At 41.4% G+C, this 23,983-nt stretch overlaps 1 protein-coding gene across 6 annotated transcripts in view; it reads left to right on the top strand.

Moving 5' to 3' along the window:
- Positions 1-23,983, top strand: part of ETV6 (ETS variant transcription factor 6) — a 145,434-nt gene that overhangs the window by 115,629 nt on the left and 5,822 nt on the right. For 5 of the 6 annotated variants that reach the window (XM_083820784.1, XM_083820781.1, XM_083820780.1 and 2 more), the window contains one exon: positions 22,738-22,880. In XM_083820784.1, coding sequence (XP_083676910.1) covers positions 22,738-22,880 — 143 coding nt within the window. Of the gene's footprint in view, positions 1-13,414; positions 16,913-22,737; positions 22,881-23,983 lie in introns of those variants that run through there. The other variant, XM_083820785.1, reaches the window with a different exon arrangement.

Raw genomic sequence — 23,983 nt, 5'->3', positions numbered from 1 at the left:
TAGATAGGGAGAGAGGGAAGGGGAATCCAACCACTTCAGAAATATGCTGAATGCCCCAATAACTAGTTTCTTTTGAGAGATGTAAATACATACCACACCCAAAAATGTTCCACGAATTTATGTCAGCAGCAAGCTAAAGTGATACCCAGTTCCTGTGGGGTATTACGTGTGTCCACAGAGGTATATGTCAAAATACCGTGTTCATTTCTGTACTTACATGCCTTAAAATTGTTCCAGATGCAATGCTGCCTAAGTTTCAATGAGGTAGATTTTCTATTTTTTAAAGACTTATCACATTATATCAAAAGGTACGTATCTCACCAGCTAGTCACACAACAAGCACAAAAAGGATCATGATCCTTTCACCTAAGAGAGAGATAAGTTATGGAAATTAATCTTTTGGCATTCTTGCTTGACTGACATTTGTGTCTCTCCTTTTGATTTTTATCACCCATACTAATCTCAGCAAGTTAAGAAATATACTTGATGTTATGGCAGAGAAGATACCCTACAGGTTTCATTACTGAAAATTTCCTTTCCTTGAAATAATACTGGAAAATCAGGTGGATTATTTGTTTGGTTTCTTTTTTTTTTAGAAGGAAACATTCTCTAACAATGAAGCCTAGACTAGAAAGAATATAAGAAAAAATGTTTGTTTGTTTTATTGTTGTTTTTTATTTTCAAATTTAAACCCTGGAGTTTTCTTACATAATTAGGAATCTTTGGTTTCGGTGTACATTGTGTGCTGGGTACAATGTCACCAGCCCTGTAACTAGTACTCTCGCATCCACTCCAACCCTGTGTTGCTTGCAGGGCAGCAGTGCCTTATGCCATGGATATTTGGGCCTAACACGGTTGCTTAGCAAATATGTGTAGTAGTTTAAAGTGTTACACACAGCCTGAGCTGCTTCCACTTGCAGTTTAGTGGCTTTGCTTAGACCAACCAGTAGCATGTCTTAAATAACTGGTGAAGTATTTCATACCAAAAGACCTGAGGCCTACTTGAGCGTTCATTTCCGATGAGAACAGTACTTTATGGCCAAAGGTAGAGGGGTTACTTATCTGGCAGCTGCTAACACCTTAGATTTCTACTGATAAATCTGTGTTCTTCCATCGCTACTCCATGCCCAATTAAATTGTAAACACCAACAAGCCTCAGTTGCTGTGAAGGCACAAGCTAGTGCTATTCTGGTTGGCTTCTCTTGGATTCTGAAGTGTAGCTGGATTCTATAAAAGGCTCACAGCCTATTTAAAGCCGGCCAAACCTGAATTACTACCAAAAATGTAAACAGCCCATTTTTCATACCTGAAGTCAACTTTATCTGTGCCGTTGAATTCAATGGCAGCATACTTAGGTCCCCTGGAAAGAAAGCACACACCTTTCTACCTGCTTCCCGCCATCTCATAGCCTTCAATTTAGAGGTCTTGACATTAAATGATTTCATTGTATGAACATTTCTTTTGTATGTCAACATAAATCTTTTTTCAAGTGTCTTTATCTTTACTGACACTGCTATAGATAACATGGAGGCTTTTGACGAACCATGACTTGCCACTTTGATTTAAGAGAGACCATGAGAATTTCAGCACTGGGCTCTTACATTGTGAAGATACGTCAATATAGATGTATTGATGAAAAAAGCTTTTTAAAAATCACTGGCATTATTTCCATGTTATGCATGAGAAAGACTGATGGGTAGGGTAATGGAAACACTTACCAATAGTCCAGTTGCAGAGCTAAGTACTTATTTACTTACACTGGTGAGAAGGGAGCCTGGACTTTCTATTGGCTTAACCATTTGCATGCAGGTGATTGCCATGGGAGACAGTGATGAGAAGCAGCTACCAGGGAAGCCCCAGGGGCTGCTGACTAAAACATTGAGCTGAGCTCCAAAACGTGTTCTATTCCAAGATCAAATATGTTAAAACGTAGAAGGAATTCTCCCTGGACTTAAGATACCTCACAGCCTCATAAACCTGTTTACTTGTAGATAGAGACTGTTTTTAAATGCAGTATGCAATTATTTGGTGCTGAGGAAGAAAACAATGTTTTTGCTTGGTGCTATCTATGAATACTATGTTTTGAGAAAGTCAATCAATAAAGCTCCAGACTTCCTGTCAGACAAAATAATGACCTCTACAACAGGTTGGTTAATCTTTCCTACCTTTTTATGTAATATCATTTCTCAAAATACTAATTTTACCAGTAAAGTACTTTCTCTTTTACAGCAAAGAATTTAAAATTGAAGACCTTATTTTCTTTTGCTCTATGGCCATTTTACACTTTTCTAGCAAGTAAGAGATATAGAGTATCTTTATGTTACTCATTAAGGTTCCATTTATTATTCATTTGTGGCTAGAGTTGATTTTAAAAAACATGTTTAGCTATCTTATCAACACAATATGCACAAGTCCTTTCTGTAACTTTGTCAGAACTAGAGGACATTGGATTGGGATAATCCAAAGGCAGACTTGTATACCCTTTAAATAACACTAGCCAAGATTTAAGCTAACTCACTCAGGCATCAATAGTCATCTAGTTATGACATCATTTAAAAATACTAAAAGTACCTAAGAAAGGGAGTTTAGCAAAACTGTGTAACAGACAATTTTCCCACTGGAACTTCTAATTGAAAGCAACAACAGTGTTGGTAGACAGCCCCTAACTTGAACTCTAGCAAGCAGGCTCTCTGTCTGGCTGACTAAAAAAAAACAGTATATCTTGGTTCCCCCAAAATCATCTCAAAGAATTCTACCCCATGGAAAAACACCTCCCTCTCTCTCTCTCTCTCTCTCTCTCTCTCTTTTTTTTTTTTTTTAAGCTCAGTTGCAGTTTTGATCAAGATTGGTGCTTGAAATTAGCTTTTCTGCAGAATGGAAATTCCACTCCCCATACACCTCTAACTGGGAGGGTTTTGCTGTCAAACATTTTAGGACTTTGATATCTCATAAAAGGTACTTCCCCAAGGTACAAGGATAGGCAAGGGTTGTTGCGTTGGCAGGCTTCCTGAGCGCAGCGTGACTGAGGCATGCACAGCACCCGTGGTAGAGCCATAGCCACCAGAAACTGTCCTTGCAGCCATGCTGAAGTTCTGCACCCATTGCTTTTCTTGGAAGCGCTGTTGTTGACTCCAACTAGGGCTGATTTTAACCACAAAACTATGTGTAGGTGTCAAAAATGTCCATTTTCCAGTAGCAAGGTCCACTTTAGCTTACTAGCACGAAGGAAAATGGGTGGTTGGCATACTTGATCTAACCAGAAACCTGTCAGTTACCTAAAGGAAGACATAGGAGTCCCTGCAAGAGGCAGTTAAAGGCAGCTACAATAGGGTTGGTTTCATCCAAACTTTTATTACATAGAGGTTGGCTTAGGAACGTGAGAATTTAATGATATGTTTCAAATTACCTCACTTTTGATTCAGTCACTTAAAACTCACTAATACAATTCTAAATTTATTTTTTTTTTTGTGAGGGGAAATACATTGCCAAGTGGGTTTCTGAGATTTCCAGCTTCCAGTGTGTTTCTGTACCAGCTCTCTGGGACTGAACAGCTTGTTCATGAATCCAGGCAACCACTGGCAGTGGAACTTTGGGAACAGACATTGTGCTACCCCTTTGCTCTGACATTGCCATTCATCCAGTACAGGTAATAACCGAATGACTGTGCAGGTAGGAAAGGCGAGGTGCCAGAGAGCAATGGTAGGTGTGGCTGGATTCCTCCCAGGGGCTCCATGTCCTGTTGGAGTTGGAACCCGATGAAACCCTTGAAACTCTGGGTTCTCCCTGTGCACGCCTAAGGCAGACCTATCCAATTTGTACAAGCGGCTTGGAAGGATGAGCATAGCTATAGAGCCCCACCCTGCATATTACTTTTGATTCTGCTCCGCTCTCAGGAGGGAAAAAAAATCCAAAGGCACGTGAGTCTCTTGTGCCTGCTGTTGTCTATTAGTATGCAGTTCTTATCAGCTGGGTTACCTTAGCAACTAGGCTGTATTTAGCTTTATGAGCTGCCAGATTTGTTTCTTCCCCATTAGCAGTGTGAGGAAAAGCCAGGTAATGCTTAAAGTGTACGGAGGCACATTGCCTACTCCTGTGTTGGTTTGGCCCGTAAAACTATTGACTGCTGTCGGAATGAAGATAGGCAAGATTCTTACCCTGTCAAAATTATGAAAGAGATCTCCCTCCAGCTCTGCTTCTGACTTGCTGTCCATCTCAGTCCCTCGGTGTGCCACAAGCCCAGAGAGTACAGGGACATAGCATGAAACCCACAGGTTTGTATAAGCGATCCCTCAATACAAATAATCTGATTGCCAAAACTGAAAATGCAGTCCCCTGCCTGTTGAGAGCACATCAGCCACGAATGACTCACGTTCTACTGAAATCTACAAAACAGTGCTTATAATAGGCGTAGGCTATGTGCTGGCTCTGAGCATGGGGACGTCTTTCACCCCAAACCTCTGTAAAGACAGTAGTTTTGCAGAGCTGCATGTGGAGAGAGGTTGGAGGAGGAACAGGATCAAGGATTCTCCTCTACCTTTGTCTGAAAAACTTAATCACTTCTTAAAAACTTGTATAGGAGGGGAAAAGACAAGAGGAGTTAACTGAGTGAATTTTTACAAACATAGTGCTTAAAAAAGCTGTGAATCAACTGGTACTTATTTTTTTACTTTGGAGTTGAGCTGGAAAGCTTCTTTTGAAGAACGATAAGAAAAACAAATTCAGCTGATTGAGCTACTAGATTCATAACACTAAACATTTAGAACTTCTACGTTCTAAGTCACTGCACTTCAAAATACTTCAACTTGGTGATTCCTCCTCAATTTACCCACTAGAATTGGAGTCCCAGCATCTGCATTTACTCCAGATTTGTCATTGTGAGATTTACAACCACGTCAAGTTGTAGGATGATCTTTTTTTTAACCGATATTTCAGCAAAATCCTTTGTACAAATGCAGTTACACCACATCAATTTATTTTCCTTACTGTACAAAACAGCTATAGAAGCATGGTTGCTATACAATGGCTTATGTTGGGTAGTAGGGAAGGAGGGTGGGAAAGGAGACAAAGAGCAGTTATGCCTGTACAGTAAGGGTGGTAAGAAACAAAAACTAAGCACAAAGTAAGAATTAAAAGTTTTGCAGCAGCTGATACTATTAGCCCTCACATAAGGGATGCAGCTTCCTGTTCCCTTTGCAGTACAGTAGTATCTATGGGCTCTATTGTGCTGATGTCCCTGCCCCAAAGAGTTTACTGTCCAAACAGAGAAGGTAAATATGAAGAAAGGAAGGGCACAGAAAGGTGAAAGGTGTTTTCAAGAGTTCCAGCACTGATCAGAAACAGTAGGGAAGAGAGAACTATACAGTATAGCAGAAAATATGTATCAGTAGACACCGTCTGACCAGTCCCACACTCAGAATTGTAGGTTAAATTTACTTCCAGATTCTAATAACTAGTAACACCTTTTGTTATGCTACAGTGCCTCACATTTGGAGGTTCCAGTTTATTTAAAAAAAATATTACCCAACTTAAAAACTGAAACAAATAAGACCCTGCAGTGTGATAGTCCTGCTTTTACTCTTTGCTACACCTCTCATCATAAGAGCAACCTGAGCTAGCCATAAACTCAAGACGCCAGGTACATGCCTTACTGAGCTATCTGCTCCTGCTTTTGTCTATTGCCTATTATCTATGTGATAATAGGCACTTGCACATCAGTGTTGCAGTTGTATCTTCTATGTAAAAGCAGAACCTGCCCAAAAGTGTGCCCATCTACTACTAGGACAGTAATTTGGGTTCTAGAACCTAATTCGGCCTTTCTGGTCTTTTTTTTTGCACTATGGATTGCCTACAGGTGTAAGTCAGTGAGCACAACAGGTATTAGTAGTAAAGGTTTGAACCTAATTCCTTCTTACAGTCATCCGGTGGTTGGTAAATGACTTTATTCCAGAATGACAATATTGCTTTGTAAGTAGAAAACTAGTAGAAGACAGTCACTTGCTGTGGACAGACATATCCACAGAGACCTACTGTAGCACTTGATATTGGAAAGAAAGTCAGGTTCCCTGTGTGCACCAGCCCTCAAGCTTACTATGTAGACAGGGATGTGCATCACTGTTTGATTTGTTACTGTCCCCCTTCCAGAGCTGCCTCATGAGTTTCACTGTGCTGAATTCATATCTGAACTGAAAATGATAGCTCTCTCCTCCTTTGCAGAGGATGAGGACTGACAAGCCAAGCTGCAGAGGCTTAGCTTTTGTTGTGTGCCTCCCTAGAGGTATGCTGTTTTCTTTAAGAAAGCACATATCATTGCTAGTGCTGTATAGGAGACTACTTACGCACTCCAAGACTATCTTCACCCCCCATGAGACATGATCCCAGCCAGGGCTGACAACATAATACTGACTGGTGAGCTTTTGTGAAGCATGGCCTTTACTTGGGAGCAGCTGTGACAAGACCCACCTCCAGTCTTAGCAGCTGAACAGGTAGAAGTTACAGCCTGGCAAACTACAGAAAGCCAAAATACTGGTTCACTTTAGCATGCTAAGCTGTAAGGGTTGGGGATTCAGTGCTTGCTTTCCAAGTAGCTGACCTCCTTTGTATTAGGGCAACAGATCAGAGCCTTGAAAGAACCTGGGATTCTTGATGTAGGCATGTCCTGTCACTCCCATTTGGATTGACAATGATAATGTTTCTGGCCTCGTTAAATCACCTGCCCTTGCAGTCATGTACAGAGTTAGATTTGCAGTATATGCCACATCCATTTTAAGCCCTTAGTGGAAATCCAGACTACTATAAAGAGACTGAAGTATGGATGACAATTAAGTTCATAGAGTTCATTTTCATAGGATAAGTTTTCATTATAACCTTGAGAGTCATCTTAACATGGCATTAACAATTAATTTCAGCATGAAAGTGTGCCTTCCCTGCCGGTTTAACTAATGACACTCAAGCAATAGCTGAATGGCAATAACTTGGATAGACAGTTTCAGATTTTCTGTGAGGTGTCTTGCTTTACAGCTGCCTCCGTGCTGCACAGTTGCAGGAGCAGAAATTGCAGCCGGGGCTTGTTCTGGTCTACTCAGAAGCTAGGATTGACCAAGCTATAGGAATGCTCAACCATTTAATTTAGTCTTCATCCTTCTCATTACTGTACTGTAGTATCTACGTGTCATGGCTAGACAGATGTGGTAAGTGGGTTCAGACTACCCTCAGCTTTCATTGAGTTCAGCAGGATGTTAAACACTTGAAGTACATAGCTTTTTAATGAAAACATTACCTTTATTTTCCCTGATATTTCACACTTTCTTCAGGCTGGAGTCATGTCAGTAATTCAGATTCTCTTCTATAAAGCATACTTGCATCACTTTGAACCCTCTTAGTTAAACCAGGAAAATACACCTTAATGTTGACACTACACTTTACTCTCTTCAGAGATAGGCTTATTTAAGACTGGTTTTAATATTGATCTGTTACAAGTGGCATACAGAAGTTTATGCCATTTTATGTTAATTCAAATGCACACCTTTAATCTGATAGGACTCCAAATATAGATGAGGTCCCTGTAACATACTGTTTTCCATCTCAGTTTAGTGAAGGGTTTGGCTATGTCTAAATGAGGAGGTTTAACCCCCAGACAGGGAGGTCACATTCCAGTTTTCTGCGAGGGGCCCATCAGAACTGACAAGTTTACAGCTTATGAAGAAGTCCGTTCAGGAAGGAATTCCTGGGAACATACCAGGAGCCACATCCTCCAGCCATGCACTGGCTTTCTGACGGAGCATAGAAGTGAGGTCCTTGGACAGTGGTCTCCAGTAAATAATGATATTCTGTTTTTGAAAAAACAAAACAACAGCTCAAATACCTCACAAGTCAAGGGTCAACTGAGCTTGTAACAGAAGACGGTGGAGCGTTTCACATTGTGAGGTCACAAATCACTACCCCTGTTGGGTACTTTACTGTAGTAAAGTCACTCCTACTTTTATCTGCCTCCATAAAGTAGAATTCAGAAGATGAAGGTTCATCTTTAATCCTCATAAAGCATTTGGTCACTTTTCTGATGTCAAACAAGATATGAGGTGTTTGTAGGAGGATATTAAAGTGCATGGAAACAGGCAGAGGTTGAATTTCTCTCCCTGTTACTTGTCATTGCCCTTCATGAGCAATAAAAGTGAGGAAAAGCCATAGGAGGATCAGAGGCAGACTCCTTTAGCAAGATAAATGGAAGAATGCTCCCTTATCATTGGGGTGGAGCAGGTAAAGAACAACATTTGAAACTTAATACTGGAAATACTTGTCTGTTTGTTGGGTATAGAGGGATGGAGCAGGAGAATAGGACAGGGATCACATTTCTTACTACAGTAGCCTTTAGCTTCCAAGATCTTTATCTGTCAAACTGTCCCTTCCTAGTCTCTGGCCCATCCATTACATATTCTTTGTGATTCGAGTGCTCTTTTCCACAGTCACATGAGGGATATGAACCTTTTGGAGCCTCCTACCCCTCACACATTCTTACTGCCAAAGACAGAGCTTGGCCTCATCTTTCTGTGTTATTTCGACAACTGTTCACAGCATGACAATCTCAGGTTCCTGTTCTCCTTCTGCCTGGTCTCCCACTCAGCATTTGGGTACAAGACAGAAGCAACATACAACTGTTTTATTGTGTGATCTGGCAACCTCTTTCTCCAGCCCCAGCTTGAATTTACAGAGCTGAACAAACAGTTGTCTGTCAGAAGGTTTCTTCACATAGAAACATTGGCTTTACTATACTAGCTTACCATTCTGCTTCTAACAGCAGACACTGTTCATAGAAAGAAAACCCTTTTCCCTCGGTAACCTGGACACAGATTACCAGATAGTGATGAGCAGGACAGCTTCATCTCAATATCAATACTTATCCTATCCCAGTGCTTAGAGCCATTTAACCCTTTAGTCATGAGATTCATTTACTAATTTTTTTTGTAGTTTTGTCTTCTAAAATACATGTAATTAAATAGATATTGAGGATGGATTGTTCAGAACTGTCTCAGCACAGCAGTAATCCTGCTGTAGCACTTCTTTCTTTCTTTCTCTCTGTCTTTGCTGTCTTTAGCCACAGAAAAGGCTTTCAGCAAATATAAAGAAGATCTGATATGGTCCAGCCATATGTCTTCCTTCTCCTCACCAGCTTTATTTTTCCTTCCTCTCCATTTGTGTGATTAAAGAAAGCTAATAAACTAGTTCTCACCATACTCATGAAATGACTTACAGTATCAGCCAGCCTGGTGAGCATGAGGTACCAGCTTGATAGCCTGAAGGTCCTTTTGGCATGTCCAGAAAGCTCTGCCTGATGCACAGTTTAGGATATGGTTAAAATGCAATTGGAACTCATCTCCATGGCAAGCCTAAAACAAGTCAGGACACAGGAGTTCTTTCCCAGTCTTTTTTTTGTTGTTGTTGTTGTTGTTTCCATACAAGTGAACAGCCATTAACAACTTCATGATTTTTTGGTTCTGGCTGCAGTTTAAACAAATCCAGATGCCCCAAAGTAGTGTCCTCTTTTCAGAGACTTTCTGACCTCCTTGAACAAGGGGAATGATCATAGATTGTAGGCTGAAAGTCCTCAGGCACCTTCTGTGCCTCTCCCTCTTTCCTCCCTATCCTTGCCCGCTCTGCCAGTGTAGTCTTGCCACCTTCTTTGTGCTGGCTGTAGCATTCACCAGATTTTCCTAAAAGCAGATACAGCTCTCAAATGGCAGAAAGCAGGCCATTTTTTTTTGCAGGGTTGGTTTTCTTCTGTTTAAGTGAATTAAGTCAGCTTACAGAGAAATTAACAAAATTGGAGCCAGCACAAGGTAAGCAGCAGGAGGAAGGATAAAATAGAAGGGATATTGGGACCTTATCCTCGCAGCAGCTATGGTCAGCTGAAATTTACCACTTCATAACTGTGATACTGTGATCATCACCATGTTAACTATCTTAGCCACACTTCAGGTGTGCTTACAGAAACTAGAGTACCATAAGTAGTTCTCGATAAGTTCTGTCCATTAGCATCAGTTGTGAACAGCTGTTTGCATGATGTTTGCTTTGCTGTGAGCAAATGCAGTTGAAGCACATACTGCCTTGTAAAAAAAAAAAAGAGGCTTGAGTTTGGGGAAACTTTTCAGCTGGTAGAAATCACAGAACCATTCAAGTCAAATGATATCATGCTGGAGAAATTTTAGGCTAACCTACTCAGCAAGGGGTAAGTCATCAGCTGATGTTAGAGGGGAGTATGACAAAGTTACTTTGGCATAGTCTCTTTGTGAAGCCATACTCGCTTCCAAGTCAGTCATCTGCTAGATTAAATGCATTCTATATAATGATCTTCGGGGCAAGATGTGGGTGGAACTTAGAACATTTCTGTGGTTAAGAGATGATTTTGGTAGCTGATACATGAAGAGAGTTAGCTCTACTTCAGTGCCATCGGCCTCACTTAGACAACAGGGGTCTCAGATGCAGTGTATGTTTTAGAGAATATTGCATTGCAGAAGAATGTTATATTCTGAACAAAAGAGGTCTTTGCATATATATGCCTATACTGTTAGCAGCATTATTGAGTCTAAGAGAGCACGTATTTAAGAGTTATCTGACCACTGTAACATCATGTGTGTCTACCTTGGCAAATTGATACCAGAGAAGTCATTTCCTAATGACAGGACAATGATCAAAATATTTGAAACCTAAAACACATAATGTTGAATTTATAGATCATTATGAGATGGTATTTCAAGTCTAAGGGATATATGTATTACCATCATACAGCCGTTAGGAAGCATATATATGTCAGTGTTCCTTTAGGTGTATATTCAGAAGACTCTGCCCCTACACTTAAAGGATATTTTGAATGAAGATTTTATAATACATGCCTTCACTCACACAGCATGTATTTGACTGTCACAAGGGATTCTTAACAACAATAATACAGTCACCCCTTTTCTGTAACATTGCTGAAGGAGTGCTGTAAACATGGGCAGTAAACAGCTTTTCAGACAGAAAAACTGAGAAACTGTAAAAGAGAAACTTGAGTTTGATCATGCCAAGGAGGAGTGGCTGAGGCTTGTGTGCTTCTGCCACGTGAAAGGGGGGCTTAAAACTAGTGCGAGGAGGCAAGCTTGCTGCTGTCAAAGGGGTTTAACAGTCAGTAATTGATACTGCATCACCTTAAAGCCTCTCAGTCCCAGCTCACTCCTCAGATAAATCCCTTTAGCTTCAGATTGTACACATTTCAACAATCTGAGTTCACTTAAACAAAAAGTATGTGTGTGTTAGGGGGGAAATGTTGTGTCCTTGTGCTACAGAGACATAGCTACTTTCTAAGAAAGCTAAAATAAGCCAAAAGACAGGAAATTGCAGCATGCCCAAACAATTTAGGTACCAGCCCTGACTCAACTCCCTGACTGAATCTCCCACATGTGTAAACTTGCCAGGCTTCAGCAACATCCTTGTGCTTTCTTGCCATAGCTCGCTAGCCAATACATACCCTGTGGAGAGTCCTACCATAAAACTGCTCCTTTGGAGGCCTTCTGACATACAAGGAACTGCTTTGGCTTCCTGGAGACATTCACAGCATCCAGAGTTTCTTCAAATAAATGACTTAAACTTTCAAAGCAACCATCTGCAAACAAGTCCCTTTCTCAGTTTCTCCATCCATCCTGAAAAAACATTTAACAGTTTTGACCTTCCTGGAGAACACAACTTCTGTATTGTTCTTACCAGCCTTCTGTGGAGGTGTCCCTATCCCAGTGGAGAAGCTCCTTTATAGCATTTGCTAGCACTGCCTTTTCTTAGGTTTTCTTGAATTTCATAGGCTGCAGTCTACTCTACATGGGCTCTAGTATACTCTAAATTCATTACACTGGCAAAGAATCATCAAGTAGTCTTTGACCTCTTTTTTTTTTTTTTTAAACCCTGCAAATCACAGAGAAAGATACCCACTTCCAAAAAGAAAAAAAGAGTGCCAATGTTCACATTCCTAAAGGTCTACCATTTGAAACTTGAATTAAGGCACTGATGCAGGTACTCTGCAAAGTGCTTCTGCTGTTTAATCCTTTTTATTTCCTGTTTGCAGTAGCTGGAGACACAATTTCCATTGTTGAATTGATGCATGCCAGCTCATTAAATTATTGCAACTTAGACATATATCTAAATTTGCTGATTGACAAGTGTAGCTTTTGAAGACTAGATTAAAATTCTTTGTAGGAGCCAAGCAGAATTTTCAAGAATTTTCAGGTTTCTTGTTGAAGCAAACAGAGATTTAGAGGCCTAAGATACTTGGGTGGTTGTTGCTTTTTGTTTGTTTGTTTGTTTTGTTTTGTTTTCTTGTTTTTGCAATTCTACCAGCCTACTAAATACCTCTGCAAGTCTGAGCAGCTCAGTCAGTTTAGAATATGGGGTGAGGCCCTTGATCACTTGGGACTTTCTTATGAAGATCTCAAGATGCAGATCTGAGTTCTCATTTGAGGAATATTTATATTCAAGCTTAGCCTGAATCTATTCTAAAAATTAAATGAACAACAAAAAACAAATCTGCACTTGAATATGACCTCTTCTCAGAGTCTGAAGCTCTGTTGTTAGTCCAATAATTTGCCACCCAGACATCTCAGGTTGATTTTTTTTGTACTTTCTCGGTTTTGTGAAGGGAGGGCAGAAGCTGTGTGTGTGGGAAGTAATAACAGCCAATGAAAAATAACCAAAACCATTATGTTAGACTAGAATTTACTTGCTAGTCACACACAGGTGAATGTACAGTCTTGGCAATGCTCATAGTGTGTACAGTTCCAGTCAATTTTTAAGGATACATCAGGTTCTTTAAACTCTTCCAGGGGCCTCTGTACAGAAGACATGAAGAGTCAGCCATTTCCTTCAGTAAAAGTTGTGTTTGTACACTTGGAAATTTTCTGAAGCATAGTTACAGCAATACGCTATTGATTATAAATAACATTGCACATTGCAAATAATGAGATGAAAGTAAAGTTTTGGGCAAATGATATATCTGCAGAAATGTAAATATTAGCTGTAAGTTACTGTAATCAGAGAACATCTGCCATGGGTTGCGTATTCAGGAATATGACAGTCTGACATTCACATGTTTCTGTGGAAGTGCCACCCCTCCCTCTGATGCCAAGGAAGGCTACTACTTCTAGGACTAGCAGTGGTGGCACACTGAAACCCAAATGACTGACTTTGGGACACCGACTCCATACAGCACTCTCATGCTGGGACCATATGCCCGTCAACAACCTCAGCAACCTCCTAGCACAGTCCTGAAAGCACTGGTTCAGCCACAGACCCATGCATCTTTCCATTCCCCTCAGATTTCTAATAAATTCACACGTTGACCGAAAAGTGTCTTTTTTCCTTAATACCAGCTAAGTGAATGTTTTGCAATTTGAAACAGCTTCCAGCAAGACAGACCTCTTAGTGGGGCCGGATCAAGCCCAACACAGCCCTGTGTGGAACCTGTAGGCCTCAGCAGAAGCCAGAGTTACTCCTATACTGAAATAAACCCTGGAGCATGGCTATGTGGACAGCCTTCATAGCTGCTGGAGTATTTGGGATCCACATGGAGTGCACTGCTCTGACCTAATTCAGCCCCCACTGTTCAAGACACAGCTCCTGGCTAAATCACCATTCCTGCCACCCTCGATCCTTAATCCAACTGCAGTAACCTGCGGAGCAACCTGTTAGCTACCTGCAGAGGTGGAAGGTACCTTTTGGGCACATCTGTATGGAGACCAGTTGGCAGATAAGCTTTGCACGTGGCAGCATATTGCCCGCTGATGGTTTGTGTGGCCTTGGTGAATGATTCACTGCTGGCCTAGAGAATCGCATCACCTTTACGGTATTTTAATGAAGAACCTGACAGAAAGAAAGCATGAGGATCTGTGGGAAAAACTAATCTAAAATGGTGAATTCAACACAAACCATTGACTGTGACTTTTCAGGTTTTACTGTTAAAGTTAACAAAGATTACACAGGAGGAAAAATAAAATCTGGTAGTTTTTGGAATGCAACAGTATTACCAACTGTGATCATTTGGCAAAATATGCCTTGGGGGAGTCAGAACCAGTGGAAATGAAGGAGAAGGAAAAGAAAAAATGATGCTTAAAGATTTTTTTAAAAGATTTCTGCACTAAAAAATGTTTTCTGTACATCCTTTCAGTGAAAGAGCTCAGGAATGAATTGCATGTGTGTCAAGAAACCACTTATGAAGGCACTTATTACTATATTACTTGAGCACATCCCATGTCATTAAAAGGTGCAGACCAGTAAAGCCATATAATCTCCCTTCCCTTGCTCTTTACAAATGAATCTAGAAAATATATATATATATTTATTTATTCTAATGCATGCATGTCAGAGAGATTAAGTGCATGTATGGGAAAAATTACTGGTGGAAAGTTGATTGAAGCCACTTGTGCCCAGCACTGCACAAGGGGTTAGAAGCGGCTGTGTTTGGCATTTAATTTTAGCCAGCTACCAGCTTTGTATCTGCAGCCTTGGGTAGGTGTCTGGGATACATATGCAACTTGGGATGAGAGGAAGGTTTCTCTTCATCCCTGCACAGAGAAGGGGCCAGTCTAGGCTAGTCATTAGGGAATGCAGAAGAGAAAATTATTTCTCGGGCCCTGTTCTGGTCCTAGCTGCCGGTAGTTTTTTCCAACCAAAAAATCTGAGTGCCTCCTTTCTTTTACATGCTTCCTCTCGTAGAGGCTGTGGATGAGGTTACCACTGCAGTAGGTTTTAGCTAGGACAGAAGTCTGCATTTTTTGCCAGACATCATCTCTTCAAAATACACTGCTTTGTTCTCTGTAGGAGAAGTCTATAGTAAGGGCAGCAGCAAACTAAGCTCTGGGTTTAGAGTCAGTACACATTTCAGAGATAACTCTTAGAGTTTGAAAGTGGGAAATACCATCAATAATGTTAATATCCCTAACCATTTCAGGTGCACTCACTGAATGTATTATTCATATCCCTTTTCAAAAAGCATTTCATATTCTCATACTGATGAACATATCATCATCCCTGTTGTAACACATATCAAACTGAGACAGAAAGGAAAAGAAAGACAGGGTGGCAAAAATTCATTTTAGCACCTAGAAGCTAGATGCCTTTGGTTACCTATCCTTTGACCACTGCAACAAGCCGTGTCTCAGAGACTGGTTTTGCTTTCAAAGTAAAATGCAACTACATGTCCATCTGAGGATCTGGCCATTGCACTGTAAAAAAATGTGTTGTTTTTGACAGCAGCAGAACACCTACCTAGCTCTATGCAACTCATTTTCCATATTTCATAGGTGCCAGTTATTCCGTACACACCGTGGGAATAAAAATGTTGTTTTTGCACAGAGTTACGTTGTTTAGAGGGAAGGAATGTGGTATTGAGATATGCTTGCAGTGATAAGAAAGCTTAACAGACAACCTTGTAAAATGCAGACAACCAGAATCCTTAGAGCAATTAGGCAGAAATCACTGTGTAAGAAACATTACCACCTCAAAGAGTATAAAAGTCAAAAGAAATTTGACTTATAACAGGCCAGCAACTGAAAGCCATGTATTGTCTGTGAAGCACTGGATGGATTGTGAACCTGGACTACCCAGTCAATGGGAAAACACGGGACGGTCCCGGTCGTTGAGAAAAAAAAAAAGTATATAAACTGTGTTATGGAACTAGTAGGTGCACTGCTTGCGGGATGCCTGCCGTTGCAATCGCGAATAAAAATGCTACTTCAGTGAGATCCTCTCCTGAGCCTAAGTTATTGGCTACGGAGTGTTTCTCACAATTTGGGGGCTCGTCCGGGATCCAGTCACCTACCGGGGAGCCCCACTGCAGCAGCAGCAGGAAGGCATGCCCTGCTGATTTCAGCGGTCCTGTGCATCAATGGTGGCGGTTCTGTGGAGAGCTGACAGAGGGCCCGAGACCGATTAAAGAGGCAGGATCCATGAAGTACTGGGGAAGGGAAGAAGGTAGGCACTCCGGGTTCGAGAATTGATCCGGTAACTCTGTGCACAGACCAAGGTAAGAAATATTAAGTATTGCCTTGGGGGGTCGGATGAGACTCTGTGTGACGTGTGATTGAGACGTACTTTTGTACGAAGCAAGTGTGGAGTCCTGATCCGTGGTTCTGTAGCACCACGAAGGGCACGGCCGGAGACAGACGCGAGTCAAGTGTGAGATAAGAGAGAAAAAGGAAGAGTCTCGGGAAATTTGGTGTACGGTACCCCTCGCATGGTGAAGTGCTTGGCAGTACACCAGCGAATCTGGTAAACTCATAGGTGTACGGTACCCCTTGCATGGGAAAGTGCTTGGCAGTACACCCCCATTTTCCAGAATTGGAATGTTAGTGTGTGGTACCCTGCAGGAGGTAAGTTTCTGTAGCAGCACCCTGACAAGCGCTGGGAAAAATGGGAAAATAGGGGTTCCACGGGACAGGGAGATATCCCTGGGGGAGTGCCTACCGACAGTCCTTCTGGAAGAATGATAAGAAATTGGAAAAAGAATCCCAAAATTAGAGGAAATGATAAAAGAAGAAAATGGTTAAATATTGTGTATCAGTCTGAACAAAAGAACCAATTAAGGAAACATCAGTATTTTGGCCAAAATACAGGTCTGATGAAAATTCAGGCTTTAAATTTATATGTAAGCAATAAGATTGATTCCTTTTTCGGAGAAGGAGCCAAGTTATGCTCCCTATAATCCTAATATTGCACCGGTGGCAGCAGCAGTCACTCCAGGAAGGGAGACAGGGACTGCAATTAACGCTGTCCCTAGAGAAGGAGCGCACTCTAGGCTCTGGCAAGAATTAGAACAAGGTATAAGAGATACTGAGAATTTTGCCTTCCCTGTTACTAACAGCACTAACACTAACTGTGTATCCTCTTAGGTGAACTCCCCCCCCCCCCCCCCCCCCCCCCATACCAGCAGAGAGGTTAGGAGTTTTAAGAAGGAGATGAAGCCTTTAATTGAGGACCCCATCAGCAGCAGGTTTTTGTTTGTTTGTTTGTTTGTTTGTTTTCATTTTCTTGGATGTGCTCTCACAGAGGCACGGACTGTGTTGCTCATGGCTTGGCTCTGGGCAGCGGTGGGCCCCTTTGGGGCCAGATGAAATTGTCCCTTATCTGCCACGGGGCAGCTTCTGGATTCTTCTCACAGGGGCTGCCACTGCAGCCCCCCAGAACCTTGCCATTGAACCCAATACACTGGGGCAGCTAGGTCATTACTGGCCTGCAAAGTATCAGGGATTAAGTTAACTAATGAAACCCTAAAAAGTGATGGGGGTAGAAGGGGCTGGGATAACAGTGCCACTTTTCACAGAATCATCACAGACTTACAGAATCATCTATGTTGGAAGAGACCTCCAATATCATTAGTCCAACCTCTGACTTAACGCTAACAAGTCCTCCACTAAACCATATCACTAAGCTCTACACCTAAACATCTTTTAAAGACCTCCAGGGATGGTGACTCAACCACTTCCCTGGGCAGCCTATTCCAATGCCTAACAACCCTTTCAGTAAAGTTCTTCCTAATATCCAACCTAAACCTCCCCTGGCGTAACTTTAGCCCATTCCCCCTCGTCCTGTCACCAGGCACGTGGGAGAATAGGGGATACCAAGGCTGGGACTAACTTGTTGGGAAGGCATTTGATGATGAAATTGGGCATTCAAATAGTAAATTGTTAGACTGGAATAACAGTGCTATTAATGGAGTGCTCTCAGGCCCTGAGAGCAAAGGTATTTTCACCTCTGACTGGAAAGACCCTGAAATGGGGACGGCAACAATACAGATGGACAGTTTCACCTCAGGGGTTTACAGAGCCACCGATTTATTTGGGCAAGTTCTAGAACAGATTTTGGAGCATTTCTAACCTCACGGAGAGGTGTTACTGTTACAATATGCAGATGATCTTTTATTGTCAGGACAGGAGAAAACAGTTGTGAAGGAAACTACTAACAAGCTATTCAACTTTCTGGGAAAGCAGGGCTTGGGAGTATTGAAAAATAAATTACAATATGTAGAAAGAGAAGTCAGGTATTTAAGGCATCTAATGTCTGAGGGAAAACGGAGAATGAATCCAGAGAGGATTCAGGGAATTGCTGAAACCTAAGAAAGAACTAAAAAGTTTTAAGAGAAAGATTTTTTTAAGGAATCAGGAGCCACAAAGTCTGAATGAAAATGGATACTCCCTGGTGGGAGAGAAATGCTGAATAAAGCACTAATGAGGCAAATATTAATCATTTTACATCAAGAGAGTCATTGGGAGGTGCAAGCAACATGTGGTGTTGTGCTAAGAAAGTATGGCTGTGTAGGAATATACACTTTAGTGAAGCAAATATGCAGAGGATGTACCATATGTCAAAAGGTAAATAAAAAGGTCATCTGTAACATACCTAGAGATGGATGGGAACCAGGGATTCGACCTTTCCAAAGTCTACAGGTAGACTGTACTGAGTTAAAGTAGGGAGACTTAAGTACTTGTTTGTCCTAATTGACAACGTGACTGGATGGGTGTAAGCTTTCCCCTTGGTATCTGCCACTGCGAACACTGTGGCTAAGGTATCACCGGAGCAAATAGTCCCTAGATATGGGATAGCTGAAAACATTGATTCAGATCAAGGAAGTCATTTCACTTCACACATACTGCAAGGGTTAATGCAGGCCTTAGAGATTGAGTGGGATTTTTACACCCCCTGGCACCCCTCCTCTTCTGGGAAGGTAAAGCGAATGAACCAGACATTAAAGAAGCAATTAACTAAATTAGTGTTAGAAACCCAACTTCTTCGGGTAAAATGCTTACCTTTAGCACTCCTCCAGGTTCAAACAGCACCAAGAAAGGATATAGGAATTTCACCATATGGGATGCTGTTCAGATTACCCTATCTGGGCAGAAGGGATGAGATACCACAGTACGAAATGAGAGTTTTCTTAAGAACTGTATTCTGGGGTTGTCCTCTTCTTTGTCATCTCTCAGGACCCATGGGTTGTTGGCTCACCCCCCCCACCCCCACCCCCCATCAGCCAGGAAACTGGGTCCTGATTTGGACCTGGAAAGAATCAAAACTCTGGCCTGAATGGGAAGGACCATTTCAAGTACTACTAACCACTGAAACAGGCGTAAGAACTGCAGAAAAAGGTTGGACTCACTATACTCGAGTGAAAGCATCCATCGACCCTAGTACCAGGGAAGATGTTTCTACAGAAGACTTGTTGAAAGTTAAAATCAAAAAGAAAAATCTCATAATAGACTCTGAGCAAGATAAAAGCTTACAATTGTAAACTAACCTTTTATTTTCACAGGTAACTAATGAGTGTGACTTGTGATTGAGAGAAAGGACTGGCCTATAGGGAATCAAAGTGGGAACCAAGGGGTTTTTGTTCTAGTAGTAGTGTACATCTTATTCTTTGTATTGATAATTATTTGGAAACCTAAGGTTTAAAAATAATGACAGGGAAAAATCAACTATTAATTTTGTTTCTAGTGATTGTAGGCCTCAGAGAAGGCCTTGGTTAATTGGCAACTTGGAAAGGCATGACCAGATAATAGCAAAGACGGGATACCCCGTCAAAATATGGGTGAATGTGACAGAGGGTTATGTACCACAATCCGTCACGTTTGATGCTTGTGAGGTATTAGCTTGTGGAGATTTAAATGCCCAACAACAATTGAGCAGAGAGAACAAATATCTCTGTCCTGAACCTAAGACAAGAGGGATGTTTGAAGGACCCCCTTGCCCAAGATGGACTAATGGATGGTGGACAACCATTCATAAAGGGTGGTCGCATACACCCATGTCAGCTGTTGACTTCATGAGGTTAGAAAAATAAAAATAAAATAATTAAAAAAAAGAACATATTTAAAGGAACCGTTCAGCCCAATTGTCAGCATCTACAATGTAATCCAATAACTATAACGATTAGTCAGACTGATTTCATTACTAACCATACTTATGGTCTCGAAGCAGATGTAACTGGGAGAGACCCAATAGCCAGGTTGAAAATAGCTAAATGGAAACGATCCTCTATTGCCACCAAAGATAGAGAGAAACTCAAGGAGAAAACAGGAGGCCCTCTTTGAAATGCAGCAGTTGTCACAGTTAAAGAAATAAAAGATCTTAGGCAAACATTTGAGATTGAAACAAGGTATGGGGATGTGAATGCCTGGATAGAATGGGTCAAATATACTGTCCAGAGTCTCAACCATAGCAATTGCTATGCTTGTGCCTTGGGACAACCAATTGCCCAGATAGTGTGCCCTTCCCATTGGGGTGGACCAAGCACTCCCAGGGGATGTGATGTATGATTGCATTGTACCAAGAAAAGACTGCCTGGGGAAATGAGGCCTGTAAGTTTCTCTCTTTGCTATTCCCTTCCTTTTGTGATAGCAATATCAGGATTCCCCGTGTATTCTCCACAGCTATAGGTAACCATACAGCTTGCCTCTCACGGCAGGGTGTGAGTGCTACCCAGCATCTGGGAGAATTTGCCTTGTGCACGAGGACCTTGAATGCTACCAAGGACTTGATGGGGAACTGCTCAAGACTTGAGATCCCCCGGGCAGATCTCTGGTGGTACTGTGGAGGGAAGATATAACGGTCCACCCTACCATCTAACTGGGGAGGCACTTGTGCACTTGTTCAATTAGCTATACCCTTCACCCTGGCATTTGAAAGAGAAACATCACAAATACCCAGAAGAAGTAAAAGAAGCTTAGGAGTATCATTCGATGATGGAGTATACGTAGATTCTATTGGGGTGCCTAGAGGAGTTCCCAATGAACATAAAGCCAGGAATCAAATCGCTGCAGGGTTTGAGTCACTGTTCTGGTGGCTAACAATCAATAAGAATGAGGATTGGATTAATTATATTTATTATAATCAGAAGAGATTCATAAGTCATACAAGGGATGCGATAAGAGGAATCGCTGAACAACTAGATGCCACCAGCAAGATAGCTTGGGAAAACAGAATAGCGTTAGATATGATGCTCGCAGAGAAAGGAGGTGTGTGCGTGATGCTGGGCAACCGTTGTTGCACTTTTATCCCCAACAATACTGTCCTGGATGGCATAGTAACTAGAGCATTGCAAGGGCTTACCACCCTTGCCAATGAATTGGCAGAAAACTTGGGAACAGACACTTCCATCAGAGGATGGTTGGAATCTTGGTTTGGTAAATGGAAAAGGATGGTAATGTCCATAGTTACATCCTTGATCGCAGTAGCAGGAGTTTTGACAGCCATCGGCTGTTGCATTATCCCCTGCGTAGGAGGACTAATCCAGTGGTTAATTGAAACTGCACTATTGAAACAAATGACCATGGATCCACCACCTTACTCAGATAAGATGATGATATCGAGGAGATGGAAAGCAAAGAAAGTGAAGAAGAGGAAGATACCTACCAAATTACACCTTAGAGAAAAGTTTTGCAAAAACCAACAATTTATAAAGAAGAAAAGGGGGGAATTGTGGGAAAAAAAATGTTGTTTTTGCACAGAGTTACATTGTTTAGAGGAAAGGAATGTGGTATTGAGATATGCTTGCAGTGATAAGAAAGCTTAACAGACAACCTTGTAAAATGCAGACAACCAGAATCCTTAGAGCAATTAGGCGGAAATCACTGTGTAAGAAACATTACCACCTCAAAGAGTATAAAAGTCAAAAGAAATTTGACTTATAACAGGCCAGCAACTGAAAGCCATGTATTGTCTGTGAAGCACTGGATGGATTGTGAACCTGGATAACCCAGTCATGGGGAAAAAGGGGAGGGTTCCGGTCCTCGGGGAAAAAAAAAAAAAAAAAAGTATATAAACTGTGTTATGGAACTAGTAGGTGCACTTCTGCTTGCGGGATGCCTGCCGCTGCAATCGCGAATAAAAATGCTACTTCAGTGAGATCCTCTCCTGAGCCTATGTTATTGGCTACAGAGTGTTTCTCACAACACACATTGCAAGCAGGAAGTAGGAGCAGCTCAGCTCTTGGCTTCCGCCATCTCAAGAGACTGCCATGAAACTGAAAAACACTAAACTAAAACCTAAGTATCTGTTAGACCTTTAATTAGCGACCTAAGGAGTGTTTGCCAAGAGGAAATTTGAATTCAATTATCCAAATAGAAAGTATTTAACCTCTCAGTAGCACTCAAGTAATTATAATACTTGTGGGGTTTTTTTGTTTGTTTGTTTGTTTGTTTTCCAGGAACCTCAAAAAAATAAAAAGCAAATTCAAAAATGGCAGAAGGTGTCTGTTTTATGTGATTTCTAACAATGAAATCCTCTGTTACAAAGGAAAGATGTAGCATTGTCCATGCCTCAGACCCCTTGAGCTGGCACAGAATGGGGCAACCTCACGTAGGGAGAGCAGGATGCAGGATTCTTGATTTCCACCCTGAAACAGCCTGCAACATTATCAGGGCTAACTGTGATGGTTTTATGCGTGTCAGTACAAGAGTAAACACAACAAAGATCAGTTGGTCATTTCACACAGCTTGTAATTTGATAAAGATGCTCAGTCAGTGTCAGGAGGACCAGGACACATCAGAAGAGACTATGTATATTCCAGTACATTTTGCAATTATTAGTCAATACCAACCAGGTCATTTGCATTTCAGATTGCAGTAGCAGTTTCAGCCATGTTCCCCACTGTGCTTTCACTATAAATCCACCCTGAAGTTCCCAGAATTAATTCCAAAGAAAATCATTAATACTTTCTTTCTTCTCTCTTCACAGACTGTAGGTTGCTTTGGGATTATGTTTATCAGCTGCTTTCTGACAGCCGGTACGAAAATTTCATCCGATGGGAAGATAAGGAATCCAAAATATTTCGGATAGTGGATCCCAACGGGCTGGCCCGGCTGTGGGGAAACCACAAGGTAAGGGAGCAATGCATTTTTCCTCCTACAGCACATCACCTTTTGTAACATCACAAGATTTACTTATAAACAGGGGAGAAAGGAAGGGAAGCATGTGCATATAAACTACTCCTGGAAGGTCGTAATCTTTCATTGTACGTATATTGGAAATATAAAGCATCCGGCCTCAAGCACTAAAACTTACTCTTCACATGAAGAACCTGTTGGTTTGGTTTAAAGGCATTTAGTTATAAACACTTTTAATTATAAAATTACAAGGAACATAAGAATTAACGGTCCTTCTCTCTCAAGGGAAATCATTTATTCCTGAAACCTGATGCTAAGGATGTTCTGGTAAGATGTGGTCTACAAAGAGTTGTGTACTACACCTCAGCAGAAGCTTCCTTTCTGTTCAGATTTCACAAAAGGAGAGACTGTTGCCCTGTGACAGACATCAAATGCTGTAGGATTATGTATTTCCGTGTAAGATGTTGCTCTTCTTGTTCACTGGAAAGCAGTTACTGATATTTGCAGTATGGGGCTGAGTATGTACACATATATCTATATGAGTACAGATACATACTCATATCTATATGTGTATATATATACAAGTATAGACATATTGAGTGTATGAGTAGTCAACATAGATTTACATAGATTTACCTGACCAACCTGTACAACAAAATGACTAGCTTGGTGGATGCAGGGAGAACAGTAGATATTGGGTATCTTGACTTAAGAAAGGCTTTTGAGACTGTCTCTCCTGTAATGTCAGACAAATTAATGAAATATGGACAAGACAAGAATACAGTGAAATAGACTGAAAACTGTCTGAACTGCTAGGCTGAAAGGCTTGTGATCAACAGCACAAAGTCCATTCACTAGTGGTATTATCCCAGGGATTGATTCTGGGGCCATTACTATTTAACATGTTCATTAATGACATGGATGATGGGACACCCTCAGCAAGTTTTCAGATGATACAAAACTGGAAGGAGTGGTTGATACACCACAGGGTTGTGCTGCCTTGCAGAGAGACCTGGACATTGTGCAGAAATGTGTTAATGGGAATCTCATAAAACCTAACAAGGGGAAATGCAGAGTTCCACACCTGGGGAGGAATG

The sequence above is a fragment of the Anser anser genome (genome assembly GCF_964211835.1).
Source record: "Anser anser genome assembly, chromosome: 1".
In the NCBI taxonomy this organism is placed as follows: Eukaryota; Metazoa; Chordata; class Aves; order Anseriformes; family Anatidae; genus Anser; species Anser anser.
This window is presented reverse-complemented; position numbering and strand designations above follow the sequence as displayed.